Below are 26,200 nucleotides of genomic sequence, written 5' to 3'. Positions count from 1 at the left end.
CAAAAAAAAAAAAATTGTATGGTGCATTTTCTCCTGTTACCCTTGTGAAAATTTTAAAAAATTGGAGCTAAAAGTCCATTTTTTGTGGGGAAAATGTGATTTTTTTTTAAATTTTCATGTCTCTCCCTGGCTGTTCAAGGAGCTCACCACACATCTAGATATGTCAGTTGTGGGGGTTTCCACTGTTTAGGCACATCAAGGGCTCTCCAAAACGCGACATGGCATCCGCTCTCGATTCCAGCCATTTTTGTGTTCAAAAGGTCAAACGGTGCTCCTTCCCTTCCGAGCTCCGCCATGCACCCAAACAGTAGTATTCCTGCACATATGGGTTATCGGTGTACTCAGGAGAAATTGCACAACAAATTGAGGTTTATTTTTTTCCGTTACCCTTGTGAAAATAAAAAATTTGGGCCTAAAGTAAAATGTTTATGAAAAAAAGTAAAATGTTCACTTTTTCCTTCCATTGCATTAATTCCTGTGAAGCACCTGAACGGTTAATAAACATCTCGAATGAGGTTTTGAGGACTGTGAGGGGTACAGTTTTTAGAAAGGTGTCACTTTTGGGTCTTTTCTGTCATATAGGCCCCGCAAAGTCACTTCAAATGTGATGTCCCTAAAAAAATGGTTTTATAAATTTTGTTGGAAAAATGAGAAATCGTTGGTGAACTTTTAACTCTTCCTAGCTCCTAACAAAAAAAATTATGTTTACATCAGCACAATTTTTTGAAAGTAGACGTGTGGGAAATGTTATCTATTACTTATTCTGTGTGACATATCTCTATAGCTTAACCCCTTACCGGCATCGGACGTACTATACCGTCCGATGCCGGCTCCCCTGCTTTGATGCAGGGCTCCGCGGTGAGCCCGCACCAAAGCCGGGACATGTCAGCTGTTTTGAACAGCTGACATGTGCCCGTAATAGGCGCGGGCAGAATCGCGATCTGCCCGCACCTATTAACTAGTTAAATGCCGCTGTCAAACGCAGACAGCGGCATTTAACTACCGCTTCCGGCCGGGCGGCCGGAAATGACGTCATCGCCGACCCCCGTCACATGTCCGGGGGTCGGCGATGCGTCTCCATTGTAGCCATAGAGGTCCTTGAGACCTCTATGGTTACTGATTGCCCGTCGCTGTGAGCGCCACCCTGTGGTCGGCGCTCACAGCACACGTGCAATTCTGCTACATAGCAGCGATCAGCAGATCGCTGCTATGTAGCAGAGCCGATCGGCTTGTGCCTGCTTCTAGCCTCTCATGGAGGCTATTGAAGCATGGCAAAAGTTAAAAAAAAAAGTTTAAAAAAATGTGAAAAAAATAAAAAAAACATAAAAGTTTAAATCACCCCCCTTTCGCCCCAATCAAAATAAATCAATAAAAAAAATATCAAATCTACGCATATTTGGTATCGCCGCGCTCAGAATTGCCCGATCTATCAAATAAAAAAAAGTATTAACCTGATCGCTAAACAGCGTAGCGGGAAAAAAACTCGAAACGCCAGAATTACGTTTTTTTGGTCGCCGCGACATTGCATTAAAATGCAATAACGGGCGATCAAAAGAACGTATCTGCACCGAAATGCTATCATTAAAAACGTCATCTCGGCACGCAAAAAATAAGCCCTCAACCGACCCCAGATCACGAAAAATGGAGACGCTACGAGTATCGGAAAATGGCGCAATTTTTTTTTTTTTTTTTTTTTTAGCAAAGTTTGGAATTTTTTTTCACCACTTAGATAAAAAATAACCTAGTCATGTTTGGTGTCTATGAACTCGTAATGACCTGGAGAATCATAATGGCAGGTCATTTTTAGCATTTAGTGAACCTAGCAAAAAAGCCAAACAAAAAACCAATGTGGGATTGCACTTTTTTTGCAATTTCACCGCACTTGGAATATTTTTCCCGTTTTCTAGTACACGACATGCTAAAACCAATGATGTCGTTCAAAAGTACAACTCGTCCCGCAAAAAATAAGCCCTCACATGGCCAAATTGACGGAAAAATAAAAAAGTTATGGCTCTGGGAAGGAGGGGAGCGAAAAACGAACACGGAAAAACGAAAAATCCCCTGGTCATGAAGGGGTTAAGGGCAGAAGAATTCAAATTTTGAAAATTGTGACATTTTCAAAATTTTGCCAAATTTCCAATATTTTCACAAATAAATGCAAGTTATATAGAACAAATTTTACCACCATCATGAAGTACAATATGTCCCGAAAAAAGAAAAAACCTACTATCTCAGAATCACCAGGATCCGTTGAAGCGTTCCAGAGTTAAAGTGACACTGACCAGATTTAAAAAATGAGGCTTGGTCATTAAAAGGAACCTGTCACCTGAAATTGGCGGGACCAGTTTTGGGTCATATGGGCGGAGTTTTCTGGTGTTTGATTCACCCTTTCCTTACCCGCTAGCTGCATACTGGCCGCAATATTGGATTGAAGTTCATTCTATGTCCTCCGTAGTACACGCCTGCGCAAAGCAATCTTACCTTGCGCAGGCGTGTACTACGGAGGACAGAGAATGAACTTGAATCCAATATTTTGGCCAGCATGCAGCCAGCGGGTAAGGAAAGGGTGAATCAAACACCAGAAAACTCCGCCCATATGACCCAAAACTGGTCCCGCCAAATTCAGGTGACAGGTTCCCTTTAACTTACAAAGTGGCTCGGTCCTTAAGGGATTAAAGAGATCCTGTCAGCAGCATTTTACAAAAGTAAATTACGGACAGGGCCATATTAGCATTGTCATACTGATTAAAATGATACCTCAAGTGAAGAAATCCATTTTGTAGATTTTCTTTAATCCTTATTTGAAGTTTCCTTGTATTCATCTCTTCGGCACCGGGGCTGGCATGTGGGTGGGACTGTGGTAAGGTCTTCAGCTTTGTTCTATCCCCTCCCCTGTGTCTGGGTGTCATTTCTTCTTTATTTAAAATTGGCGCCATTTCACTGAAGCCCACAATTAAATCAATTTGCGTAAGCGCCACCTGCGGCTAGGACTAATGGTGGGCTTCAGTAAAATGGCACTAAGCAATCTACGCATGCGCAGCTGCCAGCGCTATTATGCTGAAGTCCACCATTATATCTATGCAAGCGCCACTCACTGCTGGGACTAATGATGGGCTTCGGTAAAATGGCAGCAGTTGCATTGAGCAAACTGCGCATGAAGCTTTTTGCAGAATATTGTTTAGAGCTTGTTATGTGCAAGCGCCACCCGCGGTTAGGCCGGAGCTACATTTTAAATATAGAACATATTACACCCAGACAGTGGAGGGGAAAGTACAAAGCTGAAGACCCTAACTGTAGTCCCGCCTCGATGCTGAAAGATATGAATACAAGGAAAATATACAAAATGGATTTCTTCACCTGAAGTATAATTTTAATCAGTATGACAGCGCTAATATGTCCCTGTCTGTACATTGCTTAATAGGGTTCTCCAAGAATGTAAAAAAAAAAATTACCCCTTTCATGTAATTCAAATTGCAACCTGCCCTAGTCATGTGTCAGGATGGGCTGCTGTCTGAAGAAACAGCTCAAGACCAGTGTCTCAACTGACAGAAGTTTGGTATCTTAAACACAAACACCTCAGTGAGCTGTTGGAGCAGGTCTGTGACAGGAGAAGAAATAAATCATCTTGCTGACTGACTGCACAGAGAGGACGATTTATTTCTTCTCATGTTACAGCTCTACTCAAGTATATCACAGATTGTGCTTACAATACCGCTGTTCTGGGAGTTAAAAACACTGGTCTTGAGAAGTGCTTCTTCAGACAGCAACCTGTGCTGACACTTGACTACGACTGGTTGCCGTTTGAATTTGGAGAAAGGGGCCATTTAATCACATTCTTCGAGAACCCCAGTAACATATGAATTAAACCTCTCACTTTGTGCCGTTGGGTGATATAGGAAACCAGTTGGAAATCAGAAATGTTATGCCATCCTCGTACATGAAAAGTATGTTGTAATTTGTGGATTCTACAACAAGCACAGCTTGTGTATTTACTTCTATGGCTTTGCCACTAATTCACACAAATGAATAAGAAAAATATCTTACCTTGCTAATCGTTCATGCTGTAAAAAGACAAAATAGAGTTTTAGCTTTAGGATTTGAGAAAGCAAAATGTAAAAATGACAGGATAACACATTCATGTATACTATAAGACTGGTGATAATGAACTGCTTAGATCTGTTGTAAAGAAAGGCATGTCTTGAAAGTCTGACCTCTAGTAATTGAAAAAAGGTGAAATGACAGATATAGAAACAACCATCTGATTCTAATTTTAAGTAAATTAAGTTAGTCGATATGATTCTAAACCCAAAATTGTATCAAATCCTCTGAAAGACTGTAATTCTTAATGTATAATGTGAAAATTATATTTTATATTAACTAGGACGGTACTTGCTCTCTCTAAGGCCCCTTTCACACATCAGTTTTTTGCCATCAGTCGAATTTTGAAAAAAAAAAAAAAAAAACGGATCCGGCAACTGATGCTGCCGAATTCGTTTTTTCTCATAGAGTTGTATTAGCGATGGATTGCCTCACGTTTCATCCTTCGTTCGCCAGATCCGTCGAAAGTTGTTTGTCCGGTGGCCGTAGACAAGGGACAAAGTAACGTTTTTTTGTGTACGTCGAAAAAATGGACAGCGACGGATCCGTCACGTCCATCGTTTGCGAGAATGGAAGCCTATGCGCCGGATCCGTCAAATGATGGAATCCGGCGACAGATTCCATTTTTCTTAACTGAGCATGCTCAGATCCATTTAGCCAGATCCGCTAGTCGGATCCATCCAAAAAACAAATCTGTCGCATCAGTTTTTCAAGGATCCGTCAAGCCAACGGATTATGACTGACAGCAAAAAACTGATGTTTGAAAGGGGCCTTAGGAAGAGATTTATTAAAAGGAATCTGTCAGCAGGTTTTTGCTATGTAATCTGACAACAACACGAGGTAGACACAGAGACCCTGATTCCAGCGATGGGTTTTGCTTAGTTTACTGTGTATTCCTTGGCCACACAGCATTCTGTATACAATGTATAGTGACGGAAAGCTGCTGATCAATGCTGGGGGTGTAGCTGGACTAGGAGGCATGAGGACAGCTGTCCTGTAGTGATAATCTGCGGATGGTAAATCACTGATTGTATTCAAACAGCAAAACACATTCAAGTTAGTGAAACATCACAGTAATCAGGGTCCCTGCTCCTACATTATGGTGCTCTCAGATCACATAGCAAAAACCTGCGACAGACTCTCTTTAAGCATTCTGCATAAGTTGCACAAATTTTGATGCTGGTCTATTATACTCAGAAACTTGTGCTATACAGCACTTGGGACACTTTTATAAAGATGGACGGGGCTTGGACCAACAGAAATCTACACCAGCTAAGATTTCAGTTTGTAGTTCACAGACGGCCCAAAATGTGTCAAACTTGTGCCGAGGCGTGCACCTCCTTATGAGTTTGCTGCATCCTGCTCCGAGGCTTCTGGCCAGGACTTGGTAAACACCTTTCATCGGTTTCTTTAGATTGGGTTCCCATGTTGTGGCCATTGAGTGGTATTTTTGCCTGCGATCGTTGTAGAACCGCAAGGTTTTTGTTGTGACTTTTTAAAAGTCACGGCAAACTGATGTTTTTTTGAAGAAGCTGCAGCAGGAGATTTAGTTTTCTTTGCCGCAGCTGGATGATTTATTAATTGGTTGCTATGGATTGACCCTATTATTGCTGGGTCATGTAAAATTCTGTAGTGCTATATATGCTGCATGCCACCGGCAAGGTACAATCGCTACACTATGCCCGTGTATACAGTATGTTTCATCAATGCAATTGTATGTGACTTATTCAGTTTTATTTTTCAGCTACAACATACTAAGGGTACCGTCACACTATACGATTTACCTACGATCACGACCAGCGATATGACCTGGCCGTGATCGTAGGTAAATCGTAGTGTGGTCTCTGGGGAGCTGTCACACAGACAGCTCTCCAGCGACCAACAATGCCGAGGTCCATGGGTAACCAGGGTAAACATCGGGTAACTAAGCGCAGGGCCGCGCTTAGTAACCCGATGTTTACCCTGGTTACAAGCGTAAAACTAAAAAAAAAAAAAACAGCACATACTTACATTCTGGTGTCCGTCAGGTCCCTTGCTGTCTGCTTCCCGCACTCACTGACTGCCGGCCGTAAAGTGAAAGCACAGCCGCTGTGTTCTGCTTTCACTTTACGGCCGGCAGTCACAGTGCGGGAAGCAGACGGCAAGGGACCTGACGGACACCAGAATGTAAGTATGTGCTGTTTGTTTTTTTTTAGTTTTACGCTTGTAACCAGGGTAAACATCAGGTTACTAAGCGCGGCCCTGCGCTTAGTTACCCGATGTTTACCCTGGTTACAAGCGAACGCATCGCTGGATCGCATCACTAGATCGCTAGATCGGTGTCACACACACCGATCTAGCGATGACAGCGGGAGTTCCAGCGATGAAAGAAAGTTCCAAACGATCTGCTACGACGTACGATTCTCAGCAGGATCCCTGATCGCTGCTGCGTGTCAGACACAGCGATATCGTAACGATATCGCTGGAACGTCACGAATCGTACCGTCGTGGCGATCGAAATGGTATAGTGTGACGGTACCCTAAAGAATGTTTAATGAGATTTTGTTAATCTTGGTGATTTTCGACTCACAGAAGTGATAAAAGGTTGTACCTAACAAACGCCATTATTGCTAATGCTATTAGCTAGAAGTTCACACTCGCTATTTAGTGGCACCACCTAGGGTTCAGATGAGGACAGGATGAGAAAGGCTACAGTCTAAGGCTGCCGTCACACTAGCAGTATTTGGTCAGTATTTTACATCAGTATTTGTAAGCCAAAACCAGGAGTGGAACAAATAGAGGAAAAGTATAATAGAAACATATGCACCACTTCTGCATTTATCACCCACTCCTGGTTTTGGCTTACAAATACTGATGTAAAATACTGACCAAATACTGCTAGTGTGACGGCAGCCTAAGCAGTAGCATAGGTGGCCTTATCTAGGTGGAGGACATCCCACATACACACGTGGTTAAAATTGTTGGTACCTCTCGCTTAATGACAGAAAAACCCACAATGGTCACAGAAATAACTTGAATCTGACACTGACAAAAGTAATAAAAAATCTATGAAAATGAACAAATGAAAAAGTCAGACATTGCTTTTCAACCATGCTGCCACAGAATAAAAAAAAAAAAAATAAAACTCATGAAATAGACCTGGACAGAAATGATGGTATCCTTAATTGATCCTTAATCACTGCAATCTAACGATTCCTGTAATAGTCAATGAGACTTCTGCACCTCTCGACAGGTATTTTGGCCCGCTCCTCAACAGCAAACTGCTCCAGTTGCCTCGTGTTTAAGGTTATGTGGACACGCTGAGGATTTTGCTGCGGATCCGCCACTGCAGATTCGCAGCAGTTTTCCCTGAGTTTACAGTACCTTATAAACCTATGGAAAACAAAATCCGCAGTGCACATGCTGCGGAAAAAAACGTGCGGAAACGTAGCATTGTTTATTCCGCAGCATGTCAATACTTTGTGTGGATTCCGCAGCGGTTTACACCTGCTCCATAATAGGAATCCGCAGGTGTAAAACCGCAGTTGGAATCTGCACAAAAAACGTGAAAAAAAAACCGCGGTAATTCTGCAGTGCAGATTTCCTGCGGATTTACCAAAATCAGTGCGGAAAAATCCGCACACCTTTCCGCAACGTGTGCACATACCCTGAAGGTTGCATTTTCCAGACTGCAAGTTTCAGCTCTTTCTAAAAGGTGCTCATAGAAGGCCACTTAAGAATAGTTCAATGTTTTCCTCTTAGCCATTCTTGGGTGTTTTAGCTGTGTGTTTTGGGTCATTATCCTGTTGCAAGACCCATGACCTGTGATTGAGACCAAGCTTTCTGACACTGGGCAGCACATTTCGCTCTAGAATCCCTTGATAGTCTTGAGGTTTCGTTGTACCCGGCAGATTCTAGACACCATGTGCCAGATGAAGCAAAACAGCCCTAGAACATAACAGAGCCTCCTCCATGTTTCACAGTAGGAAGAGTGTTCTTTCTTGATATGCTAAATTTTTCCGTCTGAACAAAGAGCTGATGTGCCTTGCAAAAAGTTCCCAGAAGCTTTGTGGCTTGTCAACATGTAGTTTGGCAAATTCCAGTCTGGATTTTTTTCAACAATGGTGTCCTCCTTGGTTTTCTCCCATGACGTCCACTTTGGCTCATACAACGACTGATGGCGCGATCTGACACGGATGTTCCTTGAGCTTGAAGTTCACCTTTAATCTGTTTAGATGTTTTTCTGGGCTCTTGCTACCATTCGGATTATCAGTTTCTTTGATTTGTCATCAATTGTTCAGGGATGTTGTCTACAGTCTCATGGATCTTAAATTTAGGAATAATATGTGCAAATGTAGTCACAGGAACATCAAGCTGCTTGGAGATGGTCTTATAACTTTTACCTTTAATATGTTTGCCTATAATTTTCTTTCTACTCTCCTGAGACAACACTTTCCTTCGCTTCCTCTGGTCCATGTTGAGTATGATACACACCATGTGACCAAACAGCATAGAGAGTATCTGTAGCCCTATATACAGCGCCCACTCACTGTTTCCAAGATTGTAGACACCTGTGATGCTAGTTAGTGGACACACCTTGATTTAACACATCCCTTTTGTCACAATATTTTCAGGGGTACCATAATTTCTGTCCAGGCCTATTTCATGAGTTTTTATTATTTTTTTTTTAAATTCTGTGGAAGCATGGTTAAAAAGCAATGTCTGACTTTCATCTTTTAGTTATTATTACTTTTGTCAAATTCAAGTAATTTCTGTGGCCCATGTGGGTTTTTCTGTCATTAAACGAGGGGTATCAACAATTTTGACCACATGTGTATGTGACAGAAAAAGTCAACATTAGAAGAGTGGACCAGCCAGCTTAGGCCAAGGGGTATGTTGGCTATACCAGAGGGGTGCCAGGCCAGAAACAGCAAGGACACTGATGGATGTGTGTACAGGACTGGGACTCAGTAACTGAAAAGTGTAGGCCACAAGTGTGTACAAAAAGTGTCACACAAGATACCAATTGTCCACCTCTGTTCAAGTCAAGTTATTGGCCCATCAAGATAGTTGCCTCCTGTAAGACTGATGCAGTGAATTTTGTTGCCTCATTGTGTGTACAGCCAGGCTCAGGTGGTCGAATTTTACAGTCTGTATATGGACAGCAATGTATTGACTGAAGGTGGGTTTCCCATCCTAAGCTTACATTCTCATAAGCATACAGGATATGACACTGGAAACTGGGGTTGGGAGAGCAGCATCCAGTGCTTGACCAAAACAAGAAGCAATAGAGGTGATTTACCATCAACCATTTGGTTAACATTAATTTTATGTCTATGGCCATGTTCTTTATATTGTTTCCTTTTATATTTTGTTCAAGAAATTCTGTTGGCATAAACTATGTTTATGCTCTTTCAAAGACAAGTCCAGCAATCACTTTACATGGCCAGTTTATTCCTCCATTAACAAGAAATCTGTGTTTGAATTGATAATCAAATGAGGCTGAATAACTATTTGTAGATTTGAAGCCTCTGTCACTCCAGCTCTATTCCCTGCCAACACCTCCTACTCCTACCTGACAGCCTCTATGTTGTGTGACTTTAGGAAAAGTGTCTTGACAGTCAAGAAGACAGTGAAGGGTGGAGAATAGAGCTGGAGTGACAGAGGCTTCAGATCTGCAACAATAGTTCTTTAGACTCATTTGTATATTAATTCAAACACCGATTTCTCAGTAACAGAAAAATGGACAACCATATAAAGGTGTAGCTGAACTTGTCTTTATATGTGCATTATACAGTGCCTTGCGGACGTATTCGGCTCCCTGGAACTTTTCAACCTTTTCCCACATATCATGCTTTAAACATAAAAAGATACCAAATGTAAATTTTTGGTGAAGAATCAACAATAAGTGGAACACAATTATGAAGTTGAACGAAATTTATTGCTTATTTTAAATTTTTGTGGAAATTCAAAAACTGAAAAGTGGGGCGTGCAATATTATTTGGCCCCTTTACTTTCAGTACAGCAAACAAACTCCAGAAGTTCATTGTGGATCTCTAAATGATCCAATGTTGTCCTTAATGCCTGATGATGATAAATATAATGCACCTGTATGTAATCAAGTCTCCATATACACGCATCTGCTCTGTGATAGTCTCAGGGTTCTGTTTGAAGCACAGAGAGCATCATGAAGACCAAGGAACACAACAGGCAGGTCCGTGATACTGTTGTGGAGAAGTTTAAAGCTGGATTTGGATACAAAATTATTTCCAAAACTTTAAACATCCCAAGGAGCACTGTGCAAGTGATCATATTGAAATGGAAGGAGGATCATACCACTGCAAATCTACCAAGACCCGGCCGTCCCTCTAAACTTTCATCTCAAACAAGGAGAAGACTGATCAGAGATGCAGCCAAGAGGCCCATGATCACTCTGGATGAACTGCAGAGATCTACAGCTGAGGTGGGACAGTCTATCCATAGGACAACAATCAGTCATACACTGCACAAATCTGGCCTTCATGGAAGAGTGGCAAGAAGAAAGCCATCTCTCAAAGATATCCATAAAAAGTGTTGTTTAAAGCTTGCAGCAAGCCACCTGGGAGACACACCAAACATGTGGAAGAAGGTACTCTGGTCAGATGAAACCAAAATCAAAACTTTTTGGCAACAATGCCAAACGATATGTTTAGCGTAAAGGCAGCACAGCTCATCACCCTGAACACACCATCCCCACTGTCAAACATGGTGGTGGCATCATCATGGTTTGGGCCTGCTTTTCTTCAGCAGGGAAAGGGAAGATGGTTAAAATAAAATAGGACCATTCTTAAATAAAACCTGTTGGAGTCTGCAAAAGACCTAAGACTGGGACGGGGATGTCTTCCAACAAGACAATGATCCCAGTCAAAGCAAAATCTACAATGGAATGGTTCACAAATAAATGTATAAAGGTGTTAGAATGGCCAAGTCAAAGTCCATACCTCAATCCAATCGAGAATCTGTGGAAAGAGCTGAAAACTGCTGCTCACAAACGATCTCCATCAAACCTCACTGAGCTTGAGCTGTTTGCCAAGGAAGAATGGGCAAGAATTTCAGTCTCTCGACGTACAAAACTGATAGAGACATACCCCAAGCGACTTGCAGCTGTAATCGCAGCAAAAGGTGTCGCAACAAAGTATTAAGTTAAAGGGGCCGAATAATATTGCACGCCCCACTTTTCAGTTTTTGAATTTCCACAAAAATTTAAAATCACCAATAAAATTTCGTTCAACTTCACAATTGTGTTCCACTTGTTGCTGATTCTTCACAAAAAATTTACATTTGGTATCTTTATGTTTGAAGCATGGTATGTGGGTAAAGTTTGAAAAGTTCCAGGGAGGCAAATGCTTTCGCAAGGCACTGTAGCGCTTTCAAATGGTTTGAGGATGAAATTCTGCTGACAGATTAACATTTTAAATGCCAATACGAAGGATATTAATAAGTGCTAAAATCAATAAACTGGGCTTATAATTTTTAACTAGCAAGAGGGCTTAAAAGGAGTCAAAAAGCCTAGCAATTTCAAATTTCCTGGAAAGGGACCTACAAGTTCCCCTGACCCATCAGATTTGTTTCTTTCTGCATTCTCCATACAATAACAATTCTTTAGCTTTTCCTCTTAAACTGTATTGTACCAATCCTGCTGCTTCTACTGGAAATCTAAGCTGACACTGACAGTGTTTCATTCCAATGTGAATAGGGTGTAGCCCTGCAAGGTTCAACATTGTCGGCACGGACTGGACACCCCAATTGGTGAAAGTATTAAAATATTGAGATCCTAATGTAAAGTTTGATGTACACATTTTCAGTAGGAACGACAGAGGAATGGTATAAAATTCCTGACGATGCTCCAGAATTTGCATCTCATGGGAAAGTATTTAGTGTTTACAGATATTTACACTACCCCCATTTTTACCTGGTTGTCCATATAGGGGACTTCCTAAACCCTATCTGGGCTTTTCTTTCCATGTTACTCACAGATATATACGGAAATAACTATATGCACCTGATATAAATGACTTTTTTAGGACTTATGCTATACATTCTGGTGTCGTTTTTGATCACGAGCATAAAGGAACACTTTTGTGCCTCTGCCCACAATCAGACTGGATGTGGTGTACATGCATCAAACTTCAAAACCAGTAGGTGGAAAAAGCATTTAATTGGTTTTCTATGGCCCATGGACGTTTATGGATGTGATGTGCAAGTTGAGTCAGAGAATAAATAGCGGCCGTAATTAACCACATATGACTAGTACCTAATGTTTAGGTAATAAGTCTTCTGTGTCAGCGTCAACCACTAGAATTGAAAAACGGATTTTCAAGACTCATTTCTTCCTGTCATTATTACATTGAAATGGCATCTCAGACACCCAAAGGGAATCTGTCACCAGGTTTCTGCCACCTAATCTGAGAGCAGCATAGTGTAGAAACAGAGACCCTGATTCCAGCAATGTATCACTTACCGGGCTGCTTGCTGTAGTTATGATAAAATCCCCATTTTTATCAGCAGGCAACCATAATTATTGGACTAGTAAACCTGCTGCTATATAGTCCTCCACATTCATGAGCTCTGTATAACCCCACCCCCGATTAGCAACTTTCTGTCTATGCAGAGTGTACACAGAAAGCTGTCCCTCAGTGGTGTTGGGGGCTCTAAAGAGCTCAGCACTCAGAAAACGACTAGGTCTGTAGTGATAAAAGATTTTAATCAAAACTGCAGCAAGCAGCCCAACAAGTGAAACATAACTGGAATCAGGGTCTTTGTCGCTACATCATGCTGTGATAGGGAAGGAAAAACCTATTGACAGATTTCCATTAACATATTACAGCCTTGTAAAAGCATTCTAAAATGTATGATTGGTAAACTATTTAACCCCTTTCTGCCAGCTGACGGGATAGTACGTCAGCTGGCAGACTACCCCGCTTTGAGGTGGGCTCTGGCGGTGAGCCCACCTCAAAGCCATGACATGTCAGTGTGGCACCCCTAGGGGTATTTGCCACAAAAATAGTTACTGACACTAAACACAAATATTAAGATAGCAAAACTGCACTACCACCTCCGGCCAGAAGGGGGAGCTCCAGAGACTCCCCTTAATCCATTCTGGTCTGAGAGAAGAAATGGCAGTTGGGCTAAGGAGCTGATAGTGAGAGGTCATACAGCTGAATTTCTAACAGCCCTATGACGGTTTCCAGGCCCAAATCACCGGCCTGAGGAGAAGAGGGATAGAGAAAAAGGACATTGTGAGAACCGGGTAGCATTAATCACTACCCAGAACAGGCGCAAAGACGGATACCGGATCCGTGGCTGTATTCATTATATATAATACAGCAACCGGAAAAACGTGAGGTGATATCAGCTTCACTAGGGCCGGACGCAGCAACAGACACAGAGTTCAGCGGTACTCCCGGAGGAGGTAAGCCGATAAAAGGACTCGGGTTGCCCGTCGAACCAGGACCCGGAGGGGACAGATTGGGCCGGCAGCCAGTTCACATACAGCAGCAGGGCCACACAGAAACTGCGCACAATAAGAGGCGAAGACCCCGGCAGGGTCAAAGTAACTCAGAGTTCCCATACAGACTCCGGTGACAGGACTGGTTGTAAGTCCTTTTATGTTAAAGTAAACTGGTTAAACGTTTCAGTGCCTCAGTCTTTCATTTGGACAATAGCCATCTATCCAGGATCGGGATCGTCACCGCTGGGAGAACCTGCTGCTGATCAAGTAAGTGCCTGTCCCCTCACGATACCCCTTACACTGTGCATTGCCTGAGGCCACAGCACCGGGTCAAGCCACCTGTGACATCCCCCTCAAGAGACATACCCTATTGGTCCGGTGCTGGGTATCCCGGTCTCCTGGGCGTCACATCAGCTGTTATCAACAGCTGATATGTGGCCGCAATGGGCGCGAGCAGAATCGTGATCCACCTGAGCCCATTAACTAGTTAAATGCCGCTGTTAAACTGACAGCGGCATTTAACAAGCGCCTTACAAAAAATAAAACTTCAAATCACCCCCCTTTCGCTACAATCCAAAAAAAAAAAAATCAAACCTACATATATTTGGTATCGCCGTGTGCAGAATCGCCCGATCAATAAAAAAAAGCATTAACCTGATTGCTAAAAAGGCGTAGCGAGAAAATATCAAAACGCCAGAATTATGTTTTTTTGGTCCCGCAACATTGCATTAAAACGCAATAACAGGCAATCAAAAGAACGTATCTGCACAAAAGTGGTATTATTAAAAACGTCAGCTCGGCATGCAAAAATAAGCCCTCGGATCACAAAAAATGGAGACGCTACGGGTAACGGAAAATGGTGCCATTTTTTTTTCTTAGCAAATTTGGGAATTATTTTTCACCACTTACATAAAACATAACCTAGACATGCTTGGTGTCTGTGAACTCGTAATGACCTGGTGAATCATAATGGCAGCTCAGTTTTAGCATTTAGTAAACCTAGCAAAAAAGCCAAACCAAAAAAACAAGTGTGGGATTGTACTTTCTCTAGTCACCTTCCACGACGGCATACGGAGGTTGCCTCTTTGCCCTAATGGGGAACAGGAAATGGAGAGGTTAAAAGCACCTCCCCCTCACCAGTATCTTTCCTGTTCCCCATGGGTCAGGAGAGGTTTACTACGTATGCAGTGGTGGCCGGTAACTACTGCTACAGGCTCTGCCTAAAATGTAACCGGGCAGCATGGGGTCGTATCTTACCTCCCCCCGTTATGCTGCTCCCGTCGTGCCGCGGTGTCCTCGTGACCTGGTCCTAGCCTTCCCGCGCCCCCGTGAGGGCAAAGCAGGCTAGAGTTTCCATCCGGCGTCCTTCTGGAGCTCTCCGGTTTCCTCCCCTCCACATGCCGCTGGCGACCCGGAAGTGATCGCGCGCGCGTCACTTCCGGTCCTATCTGCGCTCCCTGGAGGCACTTCCGCCGGCGGTGTCTCGTGCAGGACGGCGTCCTCCACCCTGGACCATGGAGGGGGGGAGGATTTTTCGAATCGCTGGGGGCAGGGACATGCCGCAGTGCATAAAACCTGCCAGAAGACGTCGCTGGTAAGACTATCCTGACATGGAGAGCAATACCTGCCCTGCGCTTGCAGAGCCCAGCGCTGCCCCTGCCACAGTAAGTGCAGCAGGGACAGGGGGTCCCTAGTTAGTGACTTGGGGGTATTATTAGTATGACTCTCTCTCCCCTCTCATTGCAGGGAGAAAAGACTACCCCCAAAACTACTACTAAAAAGAAGTGTGCCATCTGTAACATTAAGCTGCCACCATTATGGGAGAAGAAACTCTGCAGGACCTGTACTGATAAGATTGTCAGGGCAGAGCAACCTTCTTTACTGGAAGAAATACGCTCTTTGGTCAAACAAGAGGTGCAATCCTCCCTAGCGGCCTTTACCCCCCCACCCCCTCCACCACTCTCTCCAGCCAAAAAAAAGGAAGATCCAGGAGGAGGATTCTGAGTCTGAATCGGACCTCTCCTATGCCTCATCCTCGGGTCGATGGGAGGAACCTACGTCCCCTATATCTGCTGAAGCTAGAAAGTATCTTTTCTCTTCAGAATGGGTTGAGGATCTAGTAGCTGCCGTACGCAGTACTATGGGGCTGGAGGAAGAGCCAGAGCCACAGTCCATACAGGACCAGATGTTTGGCGGTATATCTAAGGGTAAACGGGTGGGGTTCCCAATCCACTAAAATATTTCCGACATGATTGATCAAGAGTGGGAATCACCTGAAAAACGTCTCAGTACTCCATCAGAGATGAAGCATAGATTCCCCTCAGAAGGGGATTTGACCAAATGGGATATCCCTAAAGTTGATTCACAGGTGGCAAGAGTGGCTAAGAGAACGGCTCTTCCATTCGAAGACTCGTCTCAATTAAAAGACCCAATGGACAGAAAAATAGAAAGTCTGTTGAAAATCGTGGGAGACCTCCACGGTAGCTCTCAAGGCCAATATTGCTTCAACATGTGTGGCTAGAGCACTTTTCCGTTGGATAGGCGAACTGGAATCACACATATCCCAGGGTACCTCTAGAGCTGAATTATTGGAATCTCTACCCAGTCTCCTTAGAGCCACGGGTTTCCTAGCAGATTCTTCTATGGAGACCATCAGAATTGCTGCTAGGTCATTAGTACAGACTAATTCGGCTAGAAGGGCGCTTTGGTTGAAAATGTGGTCCGGTGATATCACCTCCAAAGCCAAATTATGCGCCATACCGTTTAAAGGTAACTATATCTTCGGGCCTTCCCTGGATGACATCTTGGAAAAGGCTACCGATAAAAAGAAAGCCCTCCCAGAACAAAAAACTCCCAAAAAGAAGTTTTTTCGTCCCTTTCAGGGCCAAACCTCTCAGAGAGGGAAAGGCAAAACCGGGAGGTGGAGTTACCCGAAGGGAGGCGGGAGAAACCTCCTTATCCCTCAGCAACAGCAGCAGCAGTCTCAACAGGAGAAGCGGTGACTTCGACCCGGTGGAAGGGGGGGGGGGGGGGACTCTCAGAATTTATACTCCAGTGGCAAAAAATCACCAATTGCTACTGGGTCCTCAAAGTCATCAAAGAGGGTCTTCTAATAGAATTCATTTCCTTTCCTCCACGGGGTCTAAAAATTACCTCCCTTCCCTCCGTGAAAGACCAGTCCATTCTAGAGTCGGGTCTCAGGACCCTAAAAATGTCAAATGTGATATCCCAGGTTCCGGAATCAGAGAGGGATCGGGGTCACTACTCTCGTCTATTTCTGGTTCCCAAACCATCGGGCGAGTCCCGTATTATTATAAATCTGAAGGGCCTCAACCGGCATGTCAAATACAAAAAATTCAAGATGGAATCAGTGAAAAGTGAGATTCCCTTGATAAGCCCGCACTCATTCATGGCCACTATCGATTTGAAAGATGCATACTTTCACATCCCCATTCACCAGAAACATCGCCAGTATCTCAAGTTTGCAGTGCAGAAGGGACGTCTGATAGTGCTCTATCAGTTCAACGTCCTTCCGTTTGGGATCTCCTCTGCTCCAAGAGTATTTTCCAAAGTAATGGGGAAGTAGTCTCCTTCATCCGGAGGCAAAGTGTCTGTATAGTGCCATACCTAGACTACCTTTTGTTAGTGGCTCCCACCAAACAATCTCTGGAGTCTCATGTACCAAAGACGCTCAATATTCTGACATCTCTGGGATGGGTGCCGAATTTAGAAAAATCTCACCTACGACCCTCCAAATGCAGGAAATTCCTGGGAGTTCTTCTGGACTCTGCAAGACAAATGTCCTTCCTCCCACTGGAACATCGTCTGACTCTACTATCAAAAGTCAAGATGTTCAGAGACACCAGATCCCCGACAATCAGAGAAGGCATGTCTCCGCTAGGATCGATGACAGCTTGCATCCAATCGGTACCCTGGGCCCAAGCCCATTCCAGGATTCTTCAGGCACATATCCTGCAGAATTGGAACGGTCAGCCCAGTTCTTTGAACAGGACACTGTACACACCGGGCTGTGTCAAGGCCTCTCTGGCGTGGTGGATGACTCTGAAAAATTTACAAAAGGGAGTCAGTTGGACTCAGGTTCCTCTGACTACGGTCACAACAGATGCCAGCAAAAGAGGCTGGGGGGCCATGATAAATCGCACCCCTTTTCAAGGGCTCTGGGACCAATCGACGAGCAGGAAATCATCCAACTACAGAGAGCTAAAAGCTGTAGAAGAAGCCCTTCTGATAGGGGCTCATCTTATCAAGGGACATCATGTCAGAATATATTCTGACAATGTGACCACGGTGGCTCACATCAGACATCAGGGCAGTTCAAAAAACAACAACCTGAAGAACATATCTGCCAGAATATGTTCCTGGGCAGAAAGACATCTGTTATCCCTGACGGCAGTTCACCTGAAAGGCTCATCCAACACTCAGGCGGATTATCTAAGCCGTCAAGACATACATCCCGGAGAATGGTGTCTGAGCAACCGAAGTTTCGAGATGCTGGTGAACAAATGGGGTCTTCCAGAAATCGACCTCTTTGCATCCCGGCAAAATGCGAAAGTCGAAGTCTTCTTCTCCCTAAACCCCAGAGACGGCTCCAGAGGAGTGGATGCATTGGCCCAGGAATGGAATTTTCGACTGGCCTATGCGTTTCCTCAACAGAGCAAATCTGCAGGGCAGCCACATGGTCTTCGTTGCATACTTTCTCCAGACATTACAGGCTTGATGTAATGCCCAACAAGGATTTAGCCTTCGGCCGGAAAGTCCTCCAGGCTGTTGTCCCTCCCTAGCTCCAAAATTAGTTGGTATTCCTCCGTATGCCGTCGTGGAAGGTGACTAGAGAAGATAGAATTATTCTTACCGTTAATTCGGTTTCTAGGAACCTTCCACGACGGCGCTAGTTCCCTCCCTATATTCTCCTGGATTTTAATCTGGGATTCAAGGTAAACCGGTGCTATGGTTTTCAGTTATAAGTCACTGGTGAGAGAGAGGTGGGAGGGCCTTTTAACCTCTCCATTTCCTGTTCCCTATTAGGGCAAAGAGGCAACCTCCGTATGCCGTCATGGAAGATTCCTAGAAACCGAATTAACGGTAAGAATAATTCTATTTTTTTTGCTATTTCATCGCACTTGAGATTTTTTTTCCGCTTTCTGTTACACGACATGGTAAAACCAATGGTGTCGTTCAAAAGTACAACTCGTCCCGCAAAAAATAAGCCCTCACATGGCCAAATTGATGGAAAAATAAAATAACTTATGGCTCTGGAAAGAAGGGGAGCGAAAAACGAGAACGCAAAAAGCTCCGGGGGTTAAGGGGTTATAGGAAATCGATCACCAATTTTTTGGCTACCTCCTCTGAGAGCAGCATAACAGAGAAATAAAACCCAGAATCCAACAACATATCACATAGTTTACTGTGAGCAGCGGTTCTACTACAATCAGAGTTTTTAGATTTAGCAAACCAGCAGAGCTGAGAAAACTAACCCCAACCCCTGTACATTGTCTATAGACAGTGAGCTGCTTATCACAGGAGGGGAGGAAGGCAGACTTGCAAGCGCAACCCAGGATGTCACAGCAATGATAATATCCTAGTGATAAAACCTTCAGTGTGAGTAAACAACAGCACACAGTCTGATATGTGACACCATTGAATTCTGCGTTTTAACCCCTACCTTACACTGTCCTCAGATTACAGAGCAAAAACCTGCTGACAGATTCCCTCTAAGCATCGGTAAGGCTCTTTCTATGCGGTGGTATCCACTATTAACTAAAATATGATTTTCACATTACAAGTGAATTGTGAGTAATTTATTCAGGGAAAGGGTGGGGAAACAAAACTCGCTGCACAATATTGCATTATCGGACATGTCGATAAGCAAATGCAATTAAGATTTATTTTTGTGAATTTTATTAGATGCAAAAAAAATAAATAAAATTAATCCTTCTCTTTGAAATACACTTTCTAATTCTACCAATTCTTCATTAAAATAGAAAATGAATCGCTCCCGAGTTTAGGCCAGGGAGATGTAGAAATATTCTCCAGGTCATTTTCACTTCTCCGCACCCACATGGAAGAGTTACTCCTATTCTTCTGGAGAATGAAAACTAACCATTCATGTTACTTATGGAGAAAGATGCTGTTGAGTGGCTGTAACGATCTTATATAGGTAAATACCTAGCACCTCTCCATGCCCATCTTCGTGCCATGTGTGGTCCCTGCTACTTTGGGCCACAGGTGACAGATTCTGTGATTTCTTATTGTTTCACTCAGAATAAAGAATCACTGCTTTCAATCTGTGGCCAAGGTTTAGTTATGGGATTTAAAAATGGCAATCCTTGCACAATCCGTGTATTATCAGACATGTATCCTCCCTTCTGAAATACTATAAAAGTGTAAAATAAAGACATCGGATACTCACCTCCTGCACCGGCGCCATTCCAGTAATGTCGGATCTCCCAGGTCTCACGTGACATTGACCATCCAAGGGAAACTGCAGCCTAATGGCAGCTGGTGGCCTACACTGCACACGTGGCATAGCAATGGCCCTGGCACAGGTCATGTTGTCAGGATTTCCTTAGTATTGCATAGGCGATGGAATTAATGCTTGACAGGTGATGACGTTATCACCTGTGTAATACTAAGGCTATGTGCACACGTTCAGGAATTCATGCAGAAAATTCCTGAGAATTCCGGACATTTTCTGCATGAAATCCGCAAGAAAACCGCATGCGTTTTTGCCGCGATTTTGCCGCGTTTTTTCCCGGACACTTCCCAATGCATTTTGGAGTGGGAAATCCGCAAAAAAAACGCAAAAAGATAGAGCATGTCCGGATTTTGTGCGGTATGCGTTTTTTATGCGGAAAAAAACGCATCATGTGCACAAAACATGCGGAATTCATTCTAAATGATGGGATGCTTATTGTATGCGGTTTTTTTGCGGTTTTATAGCGTTTTTATCGGGAAAAACCGCGAAAAAAACGCAAAAAAAAAACGCAACGTGTGAACACAGCCTAAAGGTACCGTCACATTAAGCGACGCTGCAGCGATATATACAACGATGCCAATCGCTGCAGCGTCGCTGTTTGGTCGCTGGAGAGCTGTCACACAGACAGCTCTCCAGCGACCAACGATGCCGAAGTCCCCGGGTAACCAGGGTAAACATCAGGTTACTAAGCGCAGAGCCGCGCTTAGTAACCCGATGTTTACCCTGGTTACCATTGTAAATGTAAAAAAAAAAAAAAAAAACACTACATACTTACATTCCTGTCGCGTCCCCCGGCCTCAGCTTCCCTGCACTGTGTAAGCGGCAGCCCTGGCCGGAAAGCAGAGTGGTGACGTCACCGCTGTGCTCTGCTTTACGGCCGGCCGGCGCTGACACTGGGAGACGCAGGGAAGCTGACGCTGAAGGACGTGACATTAATGTAAGTATGTAGTGTTTTTTTTTTTTTACTTTTACAATGGTAACCAGAGTAAACATTGGGTTACTAAGCGCGGCCCTGCGCTTAGTAACCCGATGTTTACCCTGGTTACCAGTAAAGACATCGCTGAATCGGCGTCACACATGCCGATCCAGCGACGAAATAAAGTCCTGATCATTCCCCAGCGACCAATGATCTCCCAGCAGGGGCCTGATCGTTGGTCGCTGTCACGCATAACGATTTCGTTAACGATATCGTTGCTACGTCACAAAAAGCAACGATATCGTTAACGATATCATTATGTGTGACGGTACCTTAAGGAAATCCTGAAAACATGACCTGTTGTGGGGTCTTGAGGACTGGAGTTGAGAAACTCTGGAGTAGAGGTTAACCTCCTTTTACAAGAAAGGCCCTTGCATTGGAGGATAATGAACTAACCTGGAAAGACTTGTGTCATTTTGAAGCTTTACAAACCAGGTAAATGTTAGAGAAATTATTTTGTATCCTGTTTGCATCTCAATAAATGGAAACGTTTTGAAACAAAAGTCAGAAAAAACTGAGGCCGAATGGAGAATAGAAAATTGGTCCTGGCTCCACCATCCCTGTCTCCTCCTACTGGACACGGACAGAGTAAAACACACACCGGCCAATGAGAGGCAAAAGGAAGGCGTTAAAGTATATTTTGCATTGCTTTGGAATACTAAGAGTGTGTAAAGAAAGAGGAATGGCGGGAGCCTCCTGTGCAACTGGAGTCCTACTCTGTCAGCAAGAGAAGTGACCCTGATTCCAGTGATGTGTCACTTACTGGGCTGCTTGCTGTCATTGTGATAAAATCACTATTATATGCTGCAGATCTAGCAGTTCTCTGAATGCAGAGCTCTGCATAACCTCACCTCCACCGATTGGCAGATTTCTGTCCATGTACAGCATACACAGAGAGCTGCCGGTCAGTGTGGGGGTGGGGTGGGGGGACCAACAGAGCTCATGAATATGGAGAACTACATGGCAGTCGTCTACTGATAATCTCCTGCTGATAAAATAATGATTTTATGAAAACTACAGCAAGCAGCCCAGTAAATGGCACGTCGCTGGAATCAGGGTCACTGTCTATACATTATGCTGCTTTCAGATTATGTGGCAAAAATCTGCTGACAGATTCTCTAACATATGATCAATTGGAGAGATTTATGAAGATTATTACATAGGAAAGGTGTACCATAAAAAACAATTATGTTGCTGCTTTTATTTACTAAAACCCCTCTAAAAATATAAAACTTAAAATCCTATCGGCTTTTCAAAGGTTTTTTTTAATAAATGGGTAAAATTTTAAAAAAGCTTATAAAAAATAAGCAACTTTGCAATTCACTTGTTAATAAAAATCTCAAACTGAAAAAATTTTTGTTACTTCTCGTTTCTTGGAAAGCTGCCACTTTTGCAGCTTGTCGGAGACGGACGGTTTCCTTGACTAGGAGAGTAGTTGTAAGCGGTCTCGAGATGGCTTGAATCACTGCCATCTAGCTCCTTCGATGCTGCAAAGGCAAAGTGGCTTCTACTTGCAGCATGGGAAAGCACACACTTGGCCAAGAGGCTTCCGCTTGCAGCATAGGATTGCGCACACTTGGCCAAGCGGCTTCTTCTTGCAGCATGGGAAAGCACACACTTGGCCAAGAGGCTTCCGCTTGCAGCATAGGATTGCGCACACTTGGCCAAGAGGCTTCTGCTTGCAGCATGGGAAAGCACACACTTGGCCAAGAGGCTTCCGCTTGCAGCATAGGATTGCGCACACTTGGCCAAGCGGCTTCTGCTTGCAGCATGGGAAAGCACACACTTGGCCAAGAGGCTTCCGCTTGCAGCATAGGATTGCGCACACTTGGCCAAGCGGCTTCTGCTTGCAGCATGGGAAAGCACACACTTGGCCAAGAGGCTTCCGCTTGCAGCATAGGATTGCGCACACTTGGCCAAGAGGCTTCTGCTTGCAGCATGGGAAGCTACACACTTGGCCAAGAGGCTTCCGCTTGCAGCATAGGATTGCGCACACTTGGCCAAGCGGCTTCTGCTTGCAGCATGGGTAAGCACACACTTGGCCAAGAGGCTTCCGCTTGCAGCATAGGATTGCGCACACTTGGCCAAGCGGCTTCTGCTTGCAGCATGGGAAAGCACACACTTGGCCAAGAGGCTTCCGCTTGCAGCATAGGATTGCGCACACTTGGCCAAGCGGCTTCAGCTTGCAGCATGGGAAAGCACACACTTGGCCAAGAGGCTTCCGCTTGCAGCATAGGATTGCGCACACTTGGCCAAGCGGCTTCTGCTTGCAGCATGGGAAAGCGCACACTTGGCCAAACGGCTTCTGCTTGCAGCATGGGAATGCGCACACTTGGCCAAGCAGCTTCTGCTTGCAGCATGGGAAAGCGCACACTTGGCCAAACGGCTTCTGCTTGCAGCATGGGAAAGTGAACACTTGGCCAAGAGGCTTCTGCATGCAGCATGGGAAATCTGACACTTGGACAGCGGCCCTACTATGCAGTTGGCCTGAACTATCAATTCTCAGCAAGCAGGAAGTCGGCAGTCACGAGAAGTCTGCTCCTGAAAAGAGAGATTCCCCTCTCACAGACATTTATGGCAGTCAGGAAATAACAGAATTATTCAATTGTCGCAGATACTAAAAGGGGGTCCCCAACCTATAGCTTATTACCACTGTCAGTGGAGTGGTGCTTCTTCAGCCATTTTCATGACTCTCGTACAAAGAAAGCAGTGAATGTGCAGACATCTCTCCATTCACAACACCAGGGTCAGGAGACCCCCAGCATGTGGTGCCCCCAAAAGTGGCAAAAGGACTGAATATATACATGCAGAGTAAGCCTAGTTGTAAACCTGCATTGTCATCTTCATTGTTTTACTTTATTATTGGAGCAGAAAAAAAGTGATGGTCCGATTAATTGCATGACCAACATTTAAGGCACGTATAATGGAGTCCTCAGGGTTTCATTATGGTGCCTGAGGTTTAGATGAGAAACATAGCACTGCAGGCTGCTCTATTCTAGGGTCTGCAAGAGCCAACGCAGATGTGGATAGAGCCGGAGGGGTCTTATTACACCCCCAACGGGCAAGAGGGCATTGGTTGGGTTCAGACGTCGTAAAATAATTGGGATAGTCGAGCTTGCAAATTATGGACATGAATGGCTCTGATTTGGGATTGCGGACCTGCATCATGGAATGGTGCAGCCGTCTATGATGTTCTGGCAAATGGACCAAAGTCATGCATGCAGTGACGCTATCCACAGGACCCTTGAAGCCGGCCGCTCTTTTCCATCTATCCAATGTGGTGGGCTCAGAACAGAGCCTCTAAGGCTTCGTATGGACATCTGAGATTTTTCTCGTACATAAAGACAACGACTGATTTTCACCAGTGTTTGGTCCATGTGTCAAGTTTTTACCATCAGTGATTTTCACATATGAAGGCATATAAAAGACAACTCCTAGACTATGCACTGATATGCCATCCCTGTGCTGTGACCCACTGAATTGTATAGGTCATTTTTATTGTTGCCTTAGACAAAAATAAGACATGTCTCTAGGATTTTTTGGCGCACACATGGTCTCCAATAAAACGCAGCCTCATAGATCACAATGCAAAAGATAGAACATGTAAGTGATTCACAAACGTCTAAATGAGGCATAATGCAGATGTGAGCCGAGCGTGATCGTGACCCTGAGAGCCCTGTGCACTAGCGCTGGCCTAGCCTCCACAGGAACGTCCCATTACTCTATGGTTAGAAGTACCAACACTGCAGCTCTATGACTAGAACTCTGAGATGACATACTTTTCCCTGGACCCTAAACTGCTGTGTTACGTACAAGAGCCATGAGCAGCCTCCAGCACACATTTGCGCAAGGCTGTGCTTGTAATTCCATATTAGGACAAGACAAGGATGAGCCGTAGAAACGAAGGAATAAAAATAGGATGGAAGTCAAAGCAAAGAAAACCATTTTCCAGGACCGTAAAATGTGAACTCAACAATGGCTCATATAAGGTGTTAGCCACACACGGGTCACAGAAGTAGGAATTCAGCATTTTTTTTCCTTCTTATATACCAGCTCAGTGATAGTGCTAGCCCTGTGCACGTGTGATACAATAGCTCAGTGCTAGCCCTGTGCACGTGTGATACAATAGCTCAGTGACGGTAGAAGCCCTGTGCACGTGTGATACAATAGCTCAGTGACGGTAGAAGCCCCGTGCACGTGTGATACAATAGCTCAGTGCTAGCCCTGTGCACGTGTGATACAATAGCTCAGTGCTAGCCCTGTGCACGTGTGATACAATAGCTCAGTGCTAGCCCTGTGCACGTGTGATACAATAGCTCAGTGCTAACCCTGTGAACGTGTGATACAATAGCTCAGTGCTAACCCTGTGAACGTGTGATACAATAGCTCAGTGACTGTAGAAGCCCTGTGCACGTGTGATACAAAAGCTCAGTGCTAACCCTGTGAACGTGTGATACAATAGCTCAGTGCTAGCCCTGTGCACGTGTGATACAATAGCTCAGTGACTGTAGAAGCCCTGTGCACGTGTGATACAATAGCTCAGTGACTGTAGAAGCCCTGTGCACGTGTGATACAATAGCTCAGTGCTAGCCCTGTGCACGTGTGATACAATAGCTCAGTGACGGTAGAAGCCCTGTGCACGTGTGATACAATAGCTCAGTGCTAGCCCTGTGTACGTGTGATACAATACCTCAGTGACTGTAGAAGCCCTGTGCACGTGTGATACAATAGCTCAGTGCTAGCCCTGTGCACTTGTCATACAATAGCTCAGTGCTAGCCCTGTGCACGTGTGATACAATAGCTCAGTGCTAACCCTGTGCACGTGTGATACAATAGCTCAGTGCTAGCCCTGTGCACGTGTGATACAATAGCTCAGTGCTAGCCCTGTGCACGTGTGATACAATAGCTCAGTGCTAGCCCTGTGCACGTGTGATACAATAGCTCAGTGCTAGCCCTGTGCACGTGTGATACAATAGCTCAGTGCTAACCCTGTGAACGTGTGATACAATAGCTCAGTGCTAACCCTGTGAACGTGTGATACAATAGCTCAGTGACTGTAGAAGCCCTGTGCACGTGTGATACAAAAGCTCAGTGCTAACCCTGTGAACGTGTGATACAATAGCTCAGTGCTAGCCCTGTGCACGTGTGATACAATAGCTCA

General features: G+C 44.4%; 1 protein-coding gene across 2 annotated transcripts in view; it reads right to left on the bottom strand.

Moving 5' to 3' along the window:
• Positions 1 to 26,200, bottom strand: part of LOC138669650 (protein phosphatase 1 regulatory subunit 12B-like) — a 110,160-nt gene that overhangs the window by 46,252 nt on the left and 37,708 nt on the right. For both annotated transcript variants that reach the window (XM_069756308.1, XM_069756309.1), the window contains exon 2: positions 4,045 to 4,061. In XM_069756308.1, coding sequence (XP_069612409.1) covers positions 4,045 to 4,061 — 17 coding nt within the window. The remainder of the gene's footprint in view (positions 1 to 4,044; positions 4,062 to 26,200) is intronic.

Source organism: Ranitomeya imitator, chromosome 3 (assembly GCF_032444005.1).
Source record: "Ranitomeya imitator isolate aRanImi1 chromosome 3, aRanImi1.pri, whole genome shotgun sequence".
NCBI classification, from domain to species: Eukaryota; Metazoa; Chordata; class Amphibia; order Anura; family Dendrobatidae; genus Ranitomeya; species Ranitomeya imitator.
Note: the sequence above shows the minus strand (reverse complement) of the source record. Positions and strands in the feature narration are given on the sequence as shown.